The sequence below is a fragment of the Sinocyclocheilus rhinocerous genome, unplaced genomic scaffold (assembly GCF_001515625.1).
Source record: "Sinocyclocheilus rhinocerous isolate Xijiao unplaced genomic scaffold, SAMN03320098_v1.1 scaffold1063, whole genome shotgun sequence".
Taxonomy (NCBI): Eukaryota; Metazoa; Chordata; class Actinopteri; order Cypriniformes; family Cyprinidae; genus Sinocyclocheilus; species Sinocyclocheilus rhinocerous.
Window position 1 is genome coordinate 797,199 of NW_015625586.1, and position 20,627 is coordinate 817,825.

General features: G+C 35.6%; 3 protein-coding genes across 6 annotated transcripts in view; 1 reads left to right on the forward strand and 2 right to left on the reverse strand.

Annotated features, from left to right (window-relative positions):
* The window catches only part of LOC107754561 (double C2-like domain-containing protein alpha), a 44,120-nt gene extending 37,257 nt beyond the window's left edge, over positions 1 to 6,863 (reverse strand). The window contains exon 1 of the mRNA XM_016571055.1: positions 6,763 to 6,863. The gene's annotated coding sequence lies outside the window, so the exon portion shown is untranslated. The remainder of the gene's footprint in view (positions 1 to 6,762) is intronic.
* A 664-nt stretch (positions 6,864 to 7,527) lies between these two features.
* Positions 7,528 to 20,244, forward strand: LOC107754593 (SAGA-associated factor 29). Of its 4 annotated transcripts, XM_016571115.1 has the most exons (11): positions 7,528 to 7,549; positions 10,995 to 11,108; positions 16,427 to 16,506; positions 16,634 to 16,709; positions 16,904 to 16,976; positions 18,005 to 18,069; positions 18,158 to 18,287; positions 18,403 to 18,549; positions 18,671 to 18,706; positions 19,226 to 19,388; positions 19,645 to 20,244. In XM_016571115.1, exons 3-11 carry the CDS (start codon positions 16,432 to 16,434, stop codon positions 19,759 to 19,761), a joined length of 882 nt encoding a protein of 293 aa, XP_016426601.1. In that variant the 5' UTR covers positions 7,528 to 7,549; positions 10,995 to 11,108; positions 16,427 to 16,431; the 3' UTR covers positions 19,762 to 20,244. The 4 variants fall into 4 exon arrangements, with proteins under 4 accessions (XP_016426601.1, XP_016426593.1, XP_016426584.1 ...); XM_016571107.1 differs by lacking the exons at positions 7,528 to 7,549; positions 10,995 to 11,108 and adding an exon at positions 15,941 to 16,074; XM_016571098.1 differs by lacking the exons at positions 7,528 to 7,549; positions 10,995 to 11,108 and adding an exon at positions 15,941 to 16,112 and having other exon boundaries at positions 19,645 to 20,243.
* LOC107754617 (nuclear protein 1-like) lies at positions 9,840 to 10,999 on the reverse strand. Its single transcript, XM_016571133.1, has 3 exons — positions 10,769 to 10,999; positions 10,384 to 10,521; positions 9,840 to 10,041 (listed from the first exon to the last, which is right to left on the reverse strand). The coding sequence occupies exons 1-2, from the start codon at positions 10,866 to 10,868 to the stop codon at positions 10,394 to 10,396; spliced, it is 228 nt and encodes a 75-aa protein (XP_016426619.1). The 5' UTR covers positions 10,869 to 10,999; the 3' UTR covers positions 9,840 to 10,041; positions 10,384 to 10,393.
* Positions 20,245 to 20,627: the final 383 nt, after the last annotated feature.

The window sequence follows — 20,627 nt, forward strand, 5'->3', positions numbered from 1 at the left end:
GAACACACACTCCTACACACACGATACAATATCAGAACACACACGCACCACATTACCAGAACACACATTGTAAAGTCAGAACACACACTTCCTCTAAAGATTTTGTTTTGAAGAGGACTCGCTGATCTTATGCCGTCTTAACTCTCTGTCTAACTCTCTGGCTCTAGTCTGGGGGGATTTAAGAGGGTCTGTAGCATGAGCAGTCCTTCATTTGTGCGTTTTTCCTCATTAAAAATCTCTCCTTTTTTCAATGCATTCCACCCCTTTCTCTTCCCACTCTTCTGTCTCCCCCCTATTCTTTCCATCTCCTCCCAAAGGATTTTTGTGTCTTTCTCTGGCTTGCTTAAATATATGCGATTGAGACAGAGAGAATGAGAATATTTTTGTGCGTTATGATCCTTTTCTTTCTTTTGTATCACCTTGGCTCGTCCGCCTCTTTGGCCGGTGTGTGGCATATTATATTGGCTGCTTGTGAAATCGCTCGTGTTGTGCCCCTCTCTTAATACAACTCTTTTTAGGATGCTATCACGCTGATCAGAGAGGCTCTGCGGCCCAGATGTAATGAAAGCCGAGCGGATAGTACACGGTGAAGAAAGCCTCCTGCTACTGCGCAGGCCTGCCTTCCCAATTAACCAGCCTCACGCTACCGATCAGCCCCGCAGCCTCAGTATGTGATCTTTTTATCCGAGAACGCACTGCTGTTAACATACTCGGATCAAGGTCTAATTTAACCGCTCTAATTAGGTTCTATTAATTTATTGTAAGCCGCAGAGGTCAAGTGGTAGTGTTGCGGCAGCACTTGATCAGAAAAGGCATGGGGTAGTTTCTCATTTTGGAGAACTAGAGTTGCTATTAAGAAGAATGAAACTAGTGGAGTTCAAAAGCCGGCGACGTTGACTGCATGGGTTTTGTTGCGTTGGTCATGATTCATATTTCATAACTAGCAGCGTGCGGATATTACATGATCGCTATCACAGGATAGACCTTATCTGTCAATGTAATCATTAAAACCTGCACAAAATATTAAGCAATATGTTGTTGCTTCTTTAAGAGCTGTTGTGACGTGGTTGAGTTTTGGTGATGTCTCAGATTTTGGATTTAAAATAAGGGTTTGGTGTGTATTTCTCTGCACATTGAATCAAAGAGGCCTAGTTTGTATAGGTCAACCATCTTCCTGAGACACATCCATTGATTTTTATCTTGTTTTTATTGGATTTTGCTTCTGGTTTTAAGACCCTGGTGCATATTAAAAAGAACATGTGCTTTTCAGAAATGCCAAATGTTTGTGGGTTTGAGTGTGACTTCAAAAAGTTTTATAGAAATGCAACAATGGAAACTGTCCTTGCACAGTAAAGCTACTGAATTTAAAGTCCTCTGCAACAGCTTTGGGTATTAATGCATGTTTTCACCTTTTGTGGACATGTTACAATTAGTGTAACATGTCCACAAGTGCATTAGTGCCTAACCCTAACCCTAAAAAAAGATATTTCTATGAAATATGAAACTTTGGCAAGTTTTGTATTCCAATTTGCCCCAAAACATTTTAAAATTAGTGTGCTGTCAAATCGATTAATTGCAATGTGTGCGTGTATACACATGCATGAATATATTTAAGATATATATATATATATTTCTTAAATATATACATGCATGTTTGTATATATACACATATAAATATACAATGTACACACACATATATTATGTAAACAAACTTTTATTTTTGGATACGATTAATCGCAATTAATCGATTTTACAGCACTAGTTAAAATAGTAAAACTGGATTGTTATCCTCTCAATTAATTAAAGGCCATTAGAGACTAATAGTGCCGAGTCTCATTATTTCAGCCTAGCACTGTTAACCAGCTGAGCAGAAAGAAAACAAGTTACAGGTTTTGATGGAGAGAGAAAGAAATTGATGGATAATTGGTTTGGTACAAATAACATGTGAGAAAGAGCACCAGGAGAAGAGAAGTAAGGTATGGGAAGCCCAGAGCCAGTAGGTGAACAGAAAACAGCAAGCAGATTGGAATGACTAAGTGGCATTGAAGCACTAACAAAATAAACACATATTACTTGTGCGTGTTTTTTTCAATATCAGGGTTGATTGAATACATTAGCATGCGCTACAGTCTATAACAGTAATCAGTACATGTGCAGTTTAGTGTCTATAAGTATTATCAAATCAAAAGTTGACATATGCGTGTATACGAATAAAATTATGTGTGTGTGTATAAATATGTATTGAAAAACAATATGCAAATTATGTATAGAATTTTATAAATATAATTATATTTTGAACACAATATATATTTATGAAAAATGGAATTAAAATTACATATTTTTAATAGTTTTTCATAAATAAGAAACATATAAATATAGCCTACAGGCTATCTATGTGTATAATTTGACTGTAAAGCGATTATATATTTTAAAATCTAATTACTTACATGATGTGCCGATTAATTAAATTAATCGCAAATTCATAACACATCAATTTGGGATGAGACGTTACCCCCAAATAATTTAATTCATTGTTGTGTAAAATGAGAAAAACATTTAATAGACAAGAAAATAAGTTATTTCAACTTGATACTCTAAATATTCTAAATATTCTAAATATTCTATGATACTCTAAATATTCCCGATCACGCCCCGATCTCTCTCCCACTTCGCTTCCGAAGAAATCAGTCAGAATCTGATCTGTCCTATCATAATAAATGCGAAAATGCCAATATATATATATGAAGAGTTCAGATGCAAAAGAGGATGCACTTAGAGGCTTTTGCGTCTGAACTCTTCATGTATATATATATATGAAACTAAAACCGCCAGTAGGTGGCAGTAATTCATTCAGTCGTTCATTCAATCAATTAACGATTCTGATTATTCTAATCGATTCTGATTCATTCAGAAATTAAGCAAATTAATCTTTATGAATGGTGAACTCTTCATGTATATATATATGAAACTAAAACCGCCAGTAGGTGGCAGTAATTCATTCAGTCGTTCATTCAATCAATTAACGATTCTGATTATTCTAATCGATTCTGATTCATTCAGAAATTAAGCAAATTAATCTTTATGAATGGTTCACTAAATCACTCAATTCATTCAAAAACGCGAATTCATTCTGTAACGAAACACTGCTGTATGTTGTTCAGAGACACAAAAACAGATTATTAAATCTAAAACGTAACACAATATTGAACTGTTGCATAAAATCAATATCACATTTGCAATCGTGCAGATATTCGGGAAAACAGCACTTTTCTACAATGTATGTAGTGGCTAATACAAAAACAGGGTGCTGAGACCCCCTGAGGAGCGGACACACTCTTTCACATGTGAGTCACATACAAAAAAAAGGAATATAAAGGAAGACTAACAGGCATGACCATATAATGAGAAATATGGTGACAGGCACATTAGCACATTAACCTGCAGATAGTGAGGGATCAAGTGTGCTATGTCTAAACACGCACTCTCATACACACAAGTGCTGACCCAAGTGGTCTCATGCATGATTTCATACACATACACTCTCACACCAGTTGACAGTCGCGCGGTCTCCACCGCACATTCTTACTGCAACAGCAGGGGCCTGCCAGATGTTCAAACCAAAGAGACATTCATACAAATGCACGAACAAGCACACAAACACACACTTGTGCACCTGCATGTCTGACATAGGGAGCGGAGTTTCTGACTCTACGCGCACTCTTTGCACCCATCCGTCTTCACTTACACACACACATACACACAAACACACACATGCACCATGAGGAAAGGTAGACTATGGTCTCTGTGGTCTCTTTTGGAATTTCCAAAGGCTTGTTGCTAGGCAACAAGAGGAGCTTCTCTACTCGTAGCGATACGATGGAGGGAAATGGATTGAGAGATGAAGGGGGTGAACACAATACTTTCAAATGTAATTTTAAAAGTACTCCACAAAGTTACTGATACTCTCTTACATCTATTTTTAATACACTTCGTCTATTTTAATTCACCCATTTGCCATTTGGAAATGAAGTCCAGTACCGAACGTAATAGTTGATCCAAAAATGAAAAATTTAAATTTTCATTACATTTACTCACTTTATTTATTTCTACATTCATGATGTAGATCAGTTTAATTCTTCATTGGAGCAGATTTGGAGAAATTTAGCATTACATCACTTGCTCACCAATTGAACAGTTTAGTGTCTATAAGTATTATAAAATCAAAAGTTGACATATGCGTGTATACGAATAAAATTATGTGTGTGTGTGTATAAATATGTATTGAAAAACAATATGCAAATTATGTATAGAATTTTATAAATATAATTATATTTTGAACACAATATATATTTATGAAAAATGGAATTAAAATTACATATTTTTAATAGTTTTTCATAAATAAGAAACATATAAATATAGCCTACAGGCTATCTATGTGTATAATTTGACTGTAAAGCGATTATATATTTTAAAATCTAATTACTTACATGATGTGCCGATTAATTAAATTAATCGCAAATTCATAACATCAATTTGGGATGAGACGTTCCGAAGAAATCAGTCAGAATCTGATCTGTCCTATCATAATAAATGCGAAAATGCCAATATATATATGAAGAGTTCAGATGCAAAAGCCTCTAAATGCCGTCTGAAATTTTCTTCATACACACAAGTGCTGACCCAAGTGGTCTCATGCATGATTTCATACACATACACTCTCACACCAGTTGACAGTCGCGCGGTCTCCACCGCACATTCTTACTGCAACAGCAGGGGCCTGCCAGATGTTCAAACCAAAGAGACATTCATACAAATGCACGAACAAGCACACAAACACACACTTGTGCACCTGCATGTCTGACATAGGGAGCGGAGTTTCTGACTCTACGCGCACTCTTTGCACCCATCCGTCTTCACTTACACACACACATACACACAAACACACACATGCACCATGAGGAAAGGTAGACTATGGTCTCTGTGGTCTCTTTTGGAATTTCCAAAGGCTTGTTGCTAGGCAACAAGAGGAGCTTCTCTACTCGTAGCGATACGATGGAGGGAAATGGATTGAGAGATGAAGGGGGTGAACACAATACTTTCAAATGTAATTTTAAAAGTACTCCACAAAGTTACTGATACTCTCTTACATCTATTTTTAATACACTTTGTCTATTTTAATTCACCCATTTGCCATTTGGAAATGAAGTCCAGTACCGAACGTAATAGTTGATCCAAAAATGAAAAATTTAAATTTTCATTACATTTACTCACTTTATTTATTTCTACATTCATGATGTAGATCAGTTTAATTCTTCATTGGAGCAGATTTGGAGAAATTTAGCATTACATCACTTGCTCACCAATTGATCCTCTGCAGTGAATGGGTGCCGTCAGAATGAGAGTCCAAATAGCTGATAACAAATATAACAATAATCCACAAGTAATCCACACAACTACAGTCCATCAGTTAACATCTTCTGAAGTGAAAAGCTGCATTTTTGTAAGAAACAAATCTAACATTAAAGTGTTTTAACTTTAAACTGTCGCTTCTGGCCTAAAAGTATACTCATAATCCATAATAATGCTTCCTCCAGTGGAAAAAGTCCATCACCTTTTAAATGGTGCTTGATCTGTGCATGTTTATCTCCTGATTCAGGTGAAACAACTTTTAATTGGAGAAAACAATATTTTTTATCAGCTGTTTGGACTCTCGTTCTGACGGCACCCATTCACTGCAGAGGATCCATTGGTGAGCAAGTGATGTAATTCTACATTTCTCCAAATCTGTTCTGATGAAGAAACAAACTCATCTACATCTAGGATGGCCTGAGGTAGTAAATTTTCAGCGAATTTTCATTTTTGGGTGAATTATTCTTTAAAGTAAAACTACAATTATGAGTACCTCACGTGGATTATTTCAACAATATACTTTTTTGGAAACGTTCTTATATATGTGCATTCACAGACCAAGACTGTTTGATCCAAAAATGAAAAATGTAAATTTTCATTACATTTACTCACTTTATTTATTTCTACATTCATGATGTAGATGAGTTTAATTCTTCATTGGAGCAGATTTGGAGAAATTTAGCATTACATCACTTGCTCACCAATTGATCCTCTGCAGTGAATGGGTGCCGTCAGAATGAGAGTCCAAATAGCTGATAACAAATATAACAATAATCCACAAGTAATCCACACAACTACAGTCCATCAGTTAACATCTTCTGAAGTGAAAAGCTGCATTTTTGTAAGAAACAAATCTAACATTAAAGTGTTTTAACTTTAAACTGTCGCTTCTGGCCTAAAAGTATACTCATAATCCATAATAATGCTTCCTCCAGTGGAAAAAGTCCATCACCTTTTAAATGGTGCTTGATCTGTGCATGTTTATCTCCTGATTCAGGTGAAACAACTTTTAATTGGAGAAAACAATATTTTTTATCAGCTGTTTGGACTCTCGTTCTGACGGCACCCATTCACTGCAGAGGATCCATTGGTGAGCAAGTGATGTAATTCTACATTTCTCCAAATCTGTTCTGATGAAGAAACAAACTCATCTACATCTAGGATGGCCTGAGGTAGTAAATTTTCAGCGAATTTTCATTTTTGGGTGAATTATTCTTTAAAGTAAAACTACAATTATGAGTACCTCACGTGGATTATTTCAACAATATACTTTTTTGGAAACGTTCTTATATATGTGCATTCACAGACCAAGACTGTGTTGCATGTTAACATTTCTGCATGAAAATGTCTTACCATATGTACTTGTTTGTTCAGGTGATTATGGGAAAGGAAGAAAAAGCGGATTGCACTGCTGCAGTGTGTCTGTGGGAGAATGACATAAATGGATTATCTTGTGTTTTGGTACAAGCAAAGTGCAAGGGGGAGGTGTAGAGGAAACTATTTCTGTCCTTCCAGTGTATGTGTATGTAGCAAGATGAATATGAAGTTGTATAAGTGCTCTTAAATATGATTATAATTTCCATCCCTCTCAAACTTATATTTTTGTATGTATATTTCAGACAGTTTTGCATATTGTCTTAGTGAATATTATTTGCTGAGTGCTGCTACCTCAAAGGTATCATTTTATTGTGAAACACAAGATATTCCAACATTTCGATATGTTGCATAATAATCTTGCATTGTTTCCTTATTGTTGTTCAGTGGGTTTTTTTGTTTTTTTTTGGTTGCTTATATCCTACAGTAAACCTCTCTAAGCCTTTAGGCTGCAGCTCTTTACTCTTGACCTTCACGTGGTGATATAATGCAACGCACGTTTGGAAAGAGAAAAGGAGTTAAAATCTGATCAACCTACAGATTCCTGTCACCTACTGACTGATCAAATTTTAATCTAATGCTTTGGTTTTGTGTGCATATCTCTACATGTTAGCCTAATATAGATCTTTCAACATTTATGGACTCCATTTAACTCATACAACTCACCATAAGCATAACTTCTTTTTTAATTTCGTATTCCTTCAGTTTCTTTTTCAGTTCATGTTTATTAAACAGTTGCTGTTATGCAGCCCGGATTGTGCATCCTGTGAGTAGGAGTTAATTTAATTGTTCTTTTCAGTGTCCAATTACCAAATACTTGACCTGATATGAAGAATATTGTTTATGAAATATGTTATGAAGTACAGTATATGTACTGCAAAAAGCTCACAATCTCTGCATAAAAACATTGTGCCGGTGTAGTGGTTGCATTTGTTTATTCCACTTCTGGCTCCTGTTGAAAAGGCTACTAAAGACAGTCATATTTGCTTTGAACTGCTCCCTATAGTGCACATGCTTTTCAAAACGCTCTTAAATGAGATACTTGGTGCTTTTAGATAATCCTCTGTGCAAAATTCATTTCCACGTCTCGTATTCAGCTCCACATCTCTTTACTGCTTCACTACTGCCCTCTTTCTGTCTTGCTCTGTGAGGGTTTTATGTTGCTGTGACAGATCGTTTTCAACTACATTGTGACTTTAATGTCAAACACATGACAGACTAAATGTGACCCTGGACCACAAAACCAGTCATAAGAAAGCTTCAAGCGTAAAATGGATGTAGGCGAACGTTACACGACTTCACAAATATTTGTCCTTCAATAAATATCATTCAGTGTATATCTATTTCAATGTGCAGCAGCTTTTCGTTGTAGAACATAAAGATGACCAAATAAATTGTGAATAATTTCAGCTGTGGTGGTGGTTACGGCATATATCTTGCACTACTACCCTTCCATCTGGCATCCTTCCATTCCATACAGTAATCAGCTTCATTTTCGGAAGGTGAGATGCTGAGAATATGTGTAATCAATGCATCCAACCACACTGGAAATCCTAAAACAGGATCCTTTATAAAAAAGACATGCCATTTTTGTCACATTTACCGTGTCTGCATGATGAAAATGAAAGTGGTCCGGTAAGAAAAATAATTTTGTTTCCATTTTCATTAAAGGGGTCATATGATGCGATTTCATTTTTTCCTTTCCTTTAAAAAGGGGGAGGAGACCGAAAGAAACTCTGGGAAAAAAAGAAAACCTGCTCTCGACCAGGTTAGGTTCACAGAGTAAGTTACTATGGTAACTTACCATAGTAAGTGTTACCATAGTAACGTACCATAGTTACTTACCGAGAGGTTAAGTTTTGTCTTTTATTGGAACCGAAAACACTGAGTTTCCCTTTTCAGGGGTTAATAAACTCTGAGCGATTTTCTCAATATTTTGATTTTTTTTGCACCCTCAGATTCCAGATTTTCAAATAGATGTATCTCAGCCAAATATTGTCCTATCCTAACAAACCACCAATACATCCAAACAATACATCAATAGAAAAACAAACAAACAATACATCAATGGAAAGCACATTTTTTCTTTTATATGTATAAATCTCAATTTTAAAAAATGTACCCTCATGGCTGGTTTTGTGGTCCAGGGTCACAAATAGATTTAGCAGTATTGGGTCATTTGGAGCACTTCTTACCGCTTTGAAATGCATGTTGATGCACTAAATTCTTTAGAAGGTATGGGAGATTATAATCCAAACATTTCATAAATCTGCCACTCAAAATGTGTGGTTGCGCTTACGTTATTGTGCATCAATCAGAAAACAAGTCGATGTAGTTAACTGTGTAAATGTTTAAATCCCACAGCATGCCACATACAAAAATTAGCCTATATGATAATATAAGTATTTTTACATTTTTTAAAGAAACAATTTTTTTTATCATTTGAGAAATGCGGTTCATGTAAATGTTTATTGATGAAAATTGCTTAAATTTTTTTTTTTTTAAATATAGGGATATGATGTAATGTTCTATTTGTGATTTAAAACTATATAGGCCTATATATAGGCCTAACCTTATTTATTTTACTTAAATCGTCAATGGAGGGCGTCAAAGAAATCTCAGGTCAAATTTTGATGGAAAAAAAGTGGTCTTTATTAAAAGAAGAGAACTTTTAAAATGTCATACCAAAATACCAAACATGGTCAAAGCTTCCGTTTAAAAGTATTCAACTTCACAAGCATATCGGTTCCTCTGAACAGGTGCTGGATCTGCAGGGCCACCACATAGCCTACCCGGTCTCATGAAAATGCGTATAAATAGTACGCCAAATAAAAACGAAAACTCGTGGTACTGCTACGCAAAAATGGACGTTGGCGTGCATATGATACGCATGTGTTTGGTGTGCATATAATACGCAGTTTCCGCGTGCATATGATACGAAATTTGTTGGCATGCATATGATACGCAGTTTTTGCGTACATATGATATGCATCTACCCCACAACCCTAAACCTACCCATCGCATAGCATATACACTCCAAAGTCCATTTTTGCGCATCAATACCACTAGTTTTCGTTTTTATTTGGCGTACTATTTATATGCACTTTCATGAGATCGGGTTGACAAGAGCGGTGTGTCTGACAAAACTGCGCTTCACGAGTCAGTCTTCTCGCCCTGAGGCGGATCCCGCTGCAGCTCAGCGCCCGTTTCCCGCAGAGACACCTGTGGTCGGTTGCCATGATAGCCGTCCGATTCAATCTACAAGACAAACATGATTGTTCAATTAACATGTTTTTTCTTCTCAGTGTTAATCTATAGTATAGTCAACATTTGAAGTGGATTAAATCCTTTAATTAAAGTTGTCCTAAAACCAAAACCAGGGTGCGAACTACGGGGGAGCTACGGGGAGCTCGGCTCCCCTTAATAAGACATGGGCTCCCCTGAAAATGGGATTTGTGAAATTTTGGGGGGTCTCGAAAAATATTGTTAAGTCCACGGTATAGTTCGAACACTGACCAAAACAATACAGACAACTTTGATGAACTTTTTTGAACCACTTCAAATGTTGACTATACTGTAGAAAGAAGGTGTTTTACACACCTCTTCTGTGTCACTCTTTGGACTTCTTCTCAGCATTCTGGAGCTTCTCCACTATTTTGCGCTCGTGTCCCGCAGGGTTGTGCTTGTTCGTGTTACAGCTCGCCTCCTTCTTCGTCCTGCCCTTGCGACTAGCGCACTCTGTAGTCAACACACACACACACACACACACACACACAAAAGCAGGTCAGTAGGCTAACTAGACATTATGGAGAACGCCGATAATGAACGAAAGCTCTTTAGAAAGTAATTCGTGTTGCCAGCTACACAAAAAAGCCGTCATGGCAACACTGTAGCTACACAACTCTCAAAAATACTTTACTTTTTAAAAAACATTTTTATAGATTAGTCTAATAATAATAATAATAAAGCGTTTTAAAAAACTTACCGGTATAACGGTCTGTTAAGTTATAATATTCATATTCATCGTAGTAGCGGTCCTCAAAAGTGGTCGGCTCAATGTTTTTCACGTCAACGTGGTTGCTCATTTTGTCAGCGATTAGCGAAACTTCTGGAGTAACAGCGGATAAACACAAGGAGAAGTTGTGCAAAAAATATGCGATGTTCAGTTATAGATGTGTTTCTAAAAGTCCTCTTTCTTGTCCTCGGTTCAGCGTTGTTTACAAGCCTGCAAGTTACCTTCTTTTAAAGACGTGGCTCCGCCTTTGGTTCCTCAGCTCCCCGCCTATTGATGGATCAACACGACCAGAAGTAAAGTTGCATCAGATGTGAGTTAATGTTTTATCAGCATACTTCACCGACTGCCAGACAGGATGTCCTTCAGAGCAGATGACAGTGTTTTTGTTTTGACTTTTTGTTTCATATTTTCAGTTGATATAGAACTCAAACTTAGGCCTAACTGTCTGTTCATGCTGTTCTTTTTTTCATTTCAGGAAGACAAAACAACACATTTTAAACATTTCAATTAGTCTAATATTTCTGTTTTCATTAGCTAACTCTCTTTCTCCCTCAGTCTGAGCGTGTTTACTTATATCTGATAAAGATTAGAAAGATTAGATTAATTTAGTTAATGTTTGTCTCTCTCTTATTTACACCTGACGTCCCCCAGTGGACTGTGACCCACTAACCTCCTCTATTTTAAAGAAAATATTGTCTTTAGGGAGTGCGAGACTCATTTCAGTAGCCTTTTGTGTGAATGTCTATTTTCAGACTAAAAGGTTTGCTTATTCACTGTTGGAGATCTACTCCAGACGATTAGTGTGTCAAAACAGGGTACTGTATTATATAATTTGATTGACTATTATAGGAAATTGTCTTTGAATTGCACCTGCTGAAAACTATAGCAGAAGAAATGCCTTTTGTTTTTATTGTAGTGTGAGTTTGGCTACATTCACAATGTCTTATCCTTTCTAATTCAGTTTATTCTGTCAGTGCTGCTTGCGCGCCTAATAGCTGTACAAACTCATTGAATGTGTGTGTAATCAAGCATGACAAAATGCACTATGGTGGCTACTGTCATCAGCATAGAGGATCATATGATGCAATCTGCCACAACTGGCAAAATCCACATCCTCCACTGGCAAAGAGAAGCCCAATCCATCATTCAAGATTCACTGCAGTCCGGCCACAAGCTGTTTTGTTCCTTGCCGTCGGGCAGTCATTATTGCACCATCAAAGCAAAGACTAGCAGACGAAAGCTTCCACCCTATTGCAGTTCATAGACTAAATAACATTTTTAGGACATGTTCAAGGTTAACCTGGTTGAGATGATCTCTTCTCTTTACCTGTATTTTAAGTTGGTTTAATTTGAGCTCCTGAACATGAGTAATTCCCCTGTGTGTTTTTGTTGTTGTTGTTTTGTTGCGTGCGTGCGTGTGTGTGTGTTTTTTTTATAAATGTTCATTTTGTATATGTGTCAATGCATGGGTGTGTGTATATGTATTTGATATATATGTATATACATATTTCCCTTTGGTCTTGTGATGTTGTTCTTTTTGTTTAATAAACATTTGATCACAAAAAAAAAAGGTTTTCTGCTAGTTAGCATGGCCCTGTAGTCCCTGCTGATGCCATATACAAGATTCTGAAGGCAAAAAGCATTTGTTCCCCCATTGAAAGCCGTTCAAAAGGAATTAATACTTAAATTAAATGTTCTATTCATCAAAGAATTGTAAATAATGGCTGATGAAAATTCTGTTTAGGAATAGATTGCATTATAAATACATTAAAATTTGAAAACAGTTATTTTAGATTGTAATGATATATCACAATAACTATAAAACAATTCTAGTTTTTGATCAAATAAATGCAGTCTTAAAAAGCAATTTTTAAGCAATTTAAAAAGCGACTGACTATTTTAGTCTTTCTGTTTCAAAATGTTTAATTCAGTGTGTTATTTGCTGTTTCTTTGTAATTATTTGTTTATTTGCTGTTTCTTTGTAATCATTACAAATTACTAGGCAATTTCTGAGTGAAAATTGTTTCAAATCCTACACCATTTTTTTCCTATACTATATATTTTTATAATCTCGCTTGTCTATTATTAAGCAGTTTGTGTATAATGTATTTGTTGTTTTACTTTCCCCCCCAGCATGCTCTCATTTTGCACTCCATTGTACAAGCGCAGATGGCCATAAGTTCTCTACTCATTACAATGGAATTTGGCAGAGGTCTGTATGGTGACTGCTGTGGATATTTTTGGGTGATGTAGTTTACAGTAAGACTGCTGTGGTTCTGTGCTGTTGTAATGACAGAGGAAGAGCACAAGAGATTCAGTTTTTCTACTGCACTCAAATATTCCACGACTTAGTCTTGTGTACATGAACACATGAGCTACGTGAGAAATGAGGGAGGTTAGAGATTACAGAATGTATTTCTTCTTCCAGAGCCATAAACAATCCTGAGGTAGCACATGAGTAGAACACACTGTACCACAATGTTTTTTCCCTCTTTTTATCTGTAGCTCTCTAACCATAGTGCTCTAGTTCTTAATCTGAGTTGATTCTATGTTTTCTCAAATAAAACAAAACCTTTCTTCTCCCTAATCTCTTTAATTTTATGCTCTGTTTTGGTACAAATTCTTCTCTTTTCCTTTCCCTCTTTAGCCTTGACTGTTTGCCTTGGCTCTCAAACTGATATCATGTGAGAATGAGGTGTTCTGTACAAATATTTACAAAGTTATTGGCCGAGCCAATATGCATTCAGCTATGAAAACATAACCAATCTCTCTGCTTTTCACCATCCTTCTTGCCCAGATCAGGATTTCTTTGCTAGATAAACCACAGCTTATCGCCGTCTGTCTGTTTTGCTTTTCGCCATGCTTACAAGTGTTTCTGTTGAAAATTAACTCCATATTATCTCATCATTCACAGCCTTTGGACACAGTAGAGTTCAGGTCAGATATATGGGGGCTTATTACTGTCTGAATGATCTACTGTCTCTTATTTAATCTTTGACAGTTGCTTTTTTCCCCCCATATGGTCTCTTTATGTGCCATGCATTTAAAGTTACGCCCTGTTGCTTTCACTATATAATAATAGTACTTTGTCAAAGTTAGTTTAGGTATTAAAACATAAACAGCACCAGCTAAGCAAGAAACAAAGAATTTTAACCCTCCACAAAACCAATATACACATGAATGGTTCTTGAAATAAACACTGTTAAGATAGGGACATTTTTTTCTAAACAAAAATGAATCAAAAAGGCCTTTAAATGCACAATAGCTATAAATACATTAATGTGACATAATAATAGGACAATAATAAAACATCAAATGTTTAAGCATATATTTTAATAGTCTATAAAAACAAAACAACATTTAAAATCAAGAACCCCCAAAACAACCCAATTAATGACAGAAATGTATGCACCTAAACCTAACCCTTACCTAACTAGCCAAATATGTAGGTTAGTGTTGTGATAGTGACGATAATGCTAAAGATAACTTATGATGATTCTCTTTTGTGGCACATTAATTCTATCATTATCTTTTGATTATACAGGTGCATCTAAAAAAATTAGAATATCATGAAAAAGTTCTTTTTTTGTAACTTTTTTTAATCATATATTCTAGATTCATTACATGTAAAGTAAAACATTTCAAAAGTTTTTTTGTTTTAATTTTGATGATTAGAGCTTACAGCTCATGAAAGTAAAATCCAGTATCTCAAAATATTAGAATATTTCCAAAGATCAATAATAAAAAAAAAAAGGATTTGCAAAACAGAAAAGTTCAAGTTCTTTAAAGTATGTTCATTTATGCACTCAATACTTGGTTGGGACTCCTTTAGCACAAACTCCAGCATCAGTGAGGTGTGACATGGAAGCGATCAGCCTGTGGCACTGCTGAGACACTATTGAACCTTCAGCTCGTCTGTATTGTTGGATCCACTGTTTCTCATCTTTCTCTTGAAAATATCTCATAGATTCCATATGGGCTTCAGGTCAAGCATGTTGGCTGGCCAATCAAGCACAGTCATATCTAATCAGCAAACCACTTGGAAGTGGTTTTGGCACTGTGGGCATGTGCAAAAATCCTGCTGGAAAAGGAAATCAGCATCTCCATAAAGCTTGTCAGCAGATGGAAGCATAAAGTGCGCCAAAATCTCCTGGTAGACGGCCGCATTGACTTTGGACTTGATAAAACACAATGGACAAACACAAGCAGACGTCACAGCACCCCAAAGAAATGTTTTTCTTTACATGTAATGAATCTAGAATATATGAAAGTTACAAAAAAAGAGAACTTTTTCACGATATTCAAATTTTTTGAGATGCACCTGCATAATGTGTCCTAAACGTCATATACATTTACATTTACATTTAGTCATTTAGCAGACGCTTTTATCCAAGGCGACTTACAAATGAGGACAATAAAAACAGTAAAAACGAACAATATATATATATATATATATATATATAGTGGCAATATATTATAATATAAGCGTATGATATGTTTTAGAAAGAGGTGCATCATTTAAACCATTGGTCTTAGTGATTTATCTCTCTAAAAGATTGATAAAGTCCCCAACAGTAATTAATTAACAAGCCGTTTTGAAAACATGGCATGAAGTTTGTCCCTTCAGTGGGCCCATACAAGGCCTAGCTCGAGCTAGCCAATCGATGCAAAGGGAAAACAAATCCTAAAATTCGTCAAGGAAAGCGAAACCGGAAACTTCACACTGGACTTCAGGCAGCTTGGATTCTGTGCCTCTCCAGTCTTCCTCCAGACTCCAGACCTTCATTTCCAAATGAAATGCAACATTTACTTTTATCTGAAAAGAGGACTTTGGACCACTGATCAACAGTTCAGTTCTTTTTCTCCTTAGCCCAGGTAAGATGCTTCTGAAATTGTTTCTGTTTCAGAAGTGGCTTGGTAGCCCTTTTCCTGAAGACACAGTAAAAACGAACAATATATATATATATATATATATATATAGTGGCAATATATTATAATATAAGCGTATGATATGTTTTAGAAAGAGGTGCATCATTTAAACCATTGGTCTTAGTGATTTATCTCTCTAAAAGATTGATAAAGTCCCCAACAGTAATTCCTCAACAAGCCGTTTTGAAAACATGGCATGAAGTTTGTCCCTTCAGTGGGCCCATACAAGGCCTAGCTCGAGCTAGCCAATCGATGCAAAGGGAAAACAAATCCTAAAATTCGTCAAGGAAAGCGAAACTGTAATAAATAAATGTTTTTTGTTCATAGTTCGTGTATTAATGCATAAGGTGAGTCTGCAGAGCATCGCGGAACTGTGTGTTTGAAGGTGAGATTCACGCTTTTCTTGCTTATCAATCTGTGCGCGCGCGGAGGGTGTGATCTGAGCTCCATCCAGTTAATGGCGCACTGTTATGTATGTGGATTTGAGCTACATAACACCTAAACCTAGATGCATTATTAATAGAATTATTGCATTATGGCAATATTACTTTAGTTTTGTGCAATATCAGTGGTGCCGTTTAATTTGATTTCTTTAATATTTATATGTCTTCCTGAGTGTTATTTACATGTAAGTTACATTTGAATTCCAGTCTTAATAATTCTGGTTAAAGTTAACCGAAATAACGTTTTTTCTTGCAGGTACAATGGCTTTAGTGTCAGCAGACACCAAAATCGCAGAGTTGCTGAATGAGCTGCATCAGCTCATAAAGCAAACTCAGGTGAGCACTACTCTGTTGTCCCATGCATGATCACTGTAGTTTGAGTTTATATGCTTTAGGACCTCCTTTTTGTACACTTTAGCCCACATCCAGTTTTTATACCCTAATCTCTCTTAAAAATACACAGGAAGAGCGATCGAGAAGTGAACACAACCTTCTCAACATCCAGAAAACACATGAAAGGATGCAAACAGAGAATAAGAGTAAGACATGAATTCCTATTGCATTGTTTACAACGAGAACAAGTCACATTAATATTAAGTTAATAATTGTAATAATCGCATAAAGAGAATAAGTAGTGTTCAATACGGTCAAACTAGATCTCTCTTGTATTTATGAATTTAATTTCTTGTCTGATATTTCTGTTCCACATTAAATCTGCTTATTTCTTCCTCAGCTTCTCCATACTATCGGACAAAACTGAGGGGTCTTTACACTACAGCTAAAGCTGATGCTGAGGCTGAATGTGGGTAAGTTGATGTGAAAGTTGTTGCATTTTGGCTTCCCTTTGCAACGCTTTACATCAATTCAAAGGATGGAGCTTCACTTTAAAAAATACTTATAAAAGATGATTAACTAAATGATCTGTTCTTGACATTATTCTTTTCATTGTTGACTATTTTGTTTTCTTTTTACAAAAAAAGCTGGAAGATCTTGAACATCTTGTAGTTGTATAGCCCCATCTTGTGGAATTTTTGCCCAAGGCTCCCAGATGTATGCTGACTGGAAAGACAGACTTGTTGAATATTATTAATCCTATAAAGCCTACTGCATCATACTTGATGCACAAATTTGTGCATCAAGTATTTTTGCTGTGAAATCTTTACTGATTTTTATAAAGGAAACTTTTAAAAGAATAACTTTTATATTGTTAATAATATTTCAAGATTAACATTTACTGGATTGAATAACTTTGTTAGCCTTAAATCTTTTTTTTTTTTTTTTTTTACAAAAGTCATGTTAATATGTGAGTATCAAATATAATACATCAGGATTTTGAGGAACAATTATTTGTACATCTCTTAATCATTATTGTATTGCATTGCATTGTATGTTTTGTCACCCTCAGTAAAAACTGCAGACCTTTGATCATAAGATCTAAGCATTTAGATACCATCTTACAAAGTCATATTACTGGGAGATATAGAGTTAAATATGATATTTCTAGGCATTTTATGTAAGTAATCTGCTATACTGTTATACAATTCTCATTGATTTACATTAAAAGCTATCAGAATTTCATCTTAGTTTTTTGGACATATAAAAACTGCACCAAATCACATATTTTTTCTCACTATGGGCCTCTGAATAAAATGGAGTTTTTTTTTCTACTCCTTGAGTATGAGCTCCATATTCTCCTGTATTATACTAAATGTGCCAAAAAAAGCCTGATGTATCAACTATACTCAAAATGTGTAAATACATTTTTCTAACCATTATTTAATATGTCAAGCTTTACAGCGTTAATGGATCAGATTTATATGCATCCCTCCCACAGTATACTTCGCCGGGCGCTTGACAAGATTGCCGAAATTAAATCCCTTCTGGAGGAGAGACGGATTGGTAAGTCTTGGATATTAGTTTGTAAACATGTTCATCTGCATGTATTTGGACAAATGTGGAAGCTAATCAAACTCTTCCCTTTCTGCAGCTGCCAGGATGGCAGGAGTGTACAGTGACACCGACCCACCCAGAAAGACCATGCGCAGAGGGGTCCTGATGACCCTGTTACAACAGTCAGCCATGACACTTCCTCTCTGGATCGGCAAACCTGGCGAGAGGTATTCAGAGTCTCCTACATTATGCTTTCTTCATTTTAGAAATGCTTATTTAGTCAGTGAATAATGAGTCAAAATGGTTTCATTTCACTAATTCATACCTGTCTTACTCCTTCAGTCCACCACCACTGTGTGGCGCTATACCAGCAAGCAGTGACTATGTGGCTAAACAGGGTGACAAGGTGGCGGCGCGTGTGAAGGCCGTAGATGGTGATGAGCAGTGGATTCTTGCAGAAGTTGTCAGCTACAATCACTCCACCAACAAGTAATCATCTACTAGTTGAACTCAGCAATGGGGCTATATATTTATTTCATTTTAGCTTTTAGTTTTAAACCTGATTGTGTAAAATGGTAATGTAACATCATGATGATATTTTTTTTATCAGATATGAAGTGGATGACATTGATGAAGAGGGTAAAGAGTAAGTACAGATCCATTATTCATGATTTTCACCCTCATGTGAATTGATACACTGTTGTTGTTGTTTTTTTAAAGAAATCAGTAATTTAGTTAGGATGCATTGAATTGATCAAATGTGACAATAAATACATTTATAATATTACAAAATGCTTATATTTCAAATGAATGCAGATCTCTTGAATTTTCTATTTTTCTATTTTCAAGATCCTTGAAAAAATGCATCATAGTTTCCACTAAAATATTGAGCAGCATAACTATTTCCAACATTTACAAGAAGAAATGCAAATCAGCATATTAGAATAATTTCTGAAGGACCATGTGACACTGAAGACCGGAGTGTAATGATGCTGAAAATTCAGCTTTGCATCACAGGAATAAATTACATTTTAAATAAAGTTATTTTAAATTGTAATAATATTTCACACTTGTTACTATTTTACTTAGTGACTCCAAACTTTTGAACAGTAGTGTAATTCCAGGAGTGCTTTACTCAAATGATCTCATTTTCTCTTTTATTCAGGAGACACACGTTGAGTCGGAGAAGAATAATTCCTCTTCCACAGTGGAAAGCAAACCCAGAGACCGACCCAGAGGCCCTCTTCAGTAAGGATCAGCTGGTGCTGGCCCTCTATCCACAGACCACGTGCTTTTACAGAGCTCTGATCCACACGCCGCCACATCGGGTGAGCAGAACCAGAATGAGTTAAAACACTGATTGAAGTGTAGGATAAGAGGCTTCAGAGATACTCGAAGTGTTGAAGATTTGTTATCACTCTTAATGATGCTACAGGGAGGTTTGTAGCAGTGCTTTTTTATAAAACCTTCCAAACTCTTGTTAGAATATTTCTTTGTTATGGGTTTTGTTGCATCACTAGACCAGATATATATGAATAGAAGAATAATTTACCTATAATTTGATACATCTCATGTCTTTTCCAGCCCCAGGATGACTACTCGGTTCTGTTTGAGGATACATCTTATGCTGATGGCTATTCTCCACCTCTCAACGTCGCTCAGCGATATGTAGTGGCCTGCAAGGAGAACAAAAAGAAGTGATAGAAATATACAAAATGGGACATTATTTGCAAAAAGATCCTGCATGGTTGTTGTGATTGAAAACAGGATTTTGAGTATCGATTCTGTTTTTATGTGTTATTTTCCCCATTTTCTGTTACCATGTACATAGTATTGGTATATTTTATACTGCATCTTTTGTATGATGTTTTTGTGAATCTGAATGCAAGGAGACCAACTGCAATGGAATTGGGCTTAAGTAATAAACCCTTTACATGTGAATTAAAGGTACACAAATCACAAATCTATTGTCTGTATTTTGTAATGGCCAAATAGTATGTTTCAAATGTTAAAAATGGATCTTGTAAAGGGCTTGTAACCACCACAGATACTCAGAACTACACATTCACCAAACAGTGGTCAATAATTTTATTTTATTTTTTAATGGCAGATTATTTTAAGTTTTTTTTATATTAATCTTGAATATATAATTCCATCCTTGATCTTGAGATAAATTAAATCTTGAAAGATGAACATTACACCACCGCTTCTAGACCTTTTTCTAGTATTGTATTATAGAGTGAAGCTGTTATTAATAGTTATATAAATTATCTTAGCCTAGGAAAAATTCACTATTCACTAAAACATTAACCTCATCAATGTAAGAAGAATCAATGGAATCAACTAAAGTATATTTTTATTAATGCTTAAACAGACAATACAAAAGGAACATAGTCAAGGGATCACATACAAATCCAGAAAATAATAACCAATAATAATGACCACATACACATTAATAGTAACTTAAATACTGTTACAAAAAAACAGAACGTGAATGACATTACAGAGACATTACAATGAGATAAAAAAAACTATCACATACAAGGAAAGCATCTAAAAACATGAAT

What these genes read in the sequence shown, in the direction of transcription:
- LOC107754593 (XM_016571115.1), top strand. Translation starts at nt 16,432, where the DNA reads ATGGCTTTAGTGTCAGCAGACACCAAAATCGCAGAGTTGCTGAATGAG. An exon ending in AGCTCATAAAGCAAACTCAG is followed by an intron (nt 16,507 to 16,633) that starts GTGAGCACTACT and finishes AAAAATACACAG; the next exon opens with GAAGAGCGATCGAGAAGTGA. An exon ending in ATTGATGAAGAGGGTAAAGA is followed by an intron (nt 18,707 to 19,225) that starts GTAAGTACAGAT and finishes TCTTTTATTCAG; the next exon opens with GAGACACACGTTGAGTCGGA.
- LOC107754617 (XM_016571133.1), bottom strand. Translation starts at nt 10,868, where the DNA reads ATGAGCAACCACGTTGACGTGAAAAACATTGAGCCGACCACTTTTGAG. An exon ending in CTTAACAGACCGTTATACCG is followed by an intron (nt 10,522 to 10,768) that starts GTAAGTTTTTTA and finishes TGTTGACTACAG; the next exon opens with AGTGCGCTAGTCGCAAGGGC.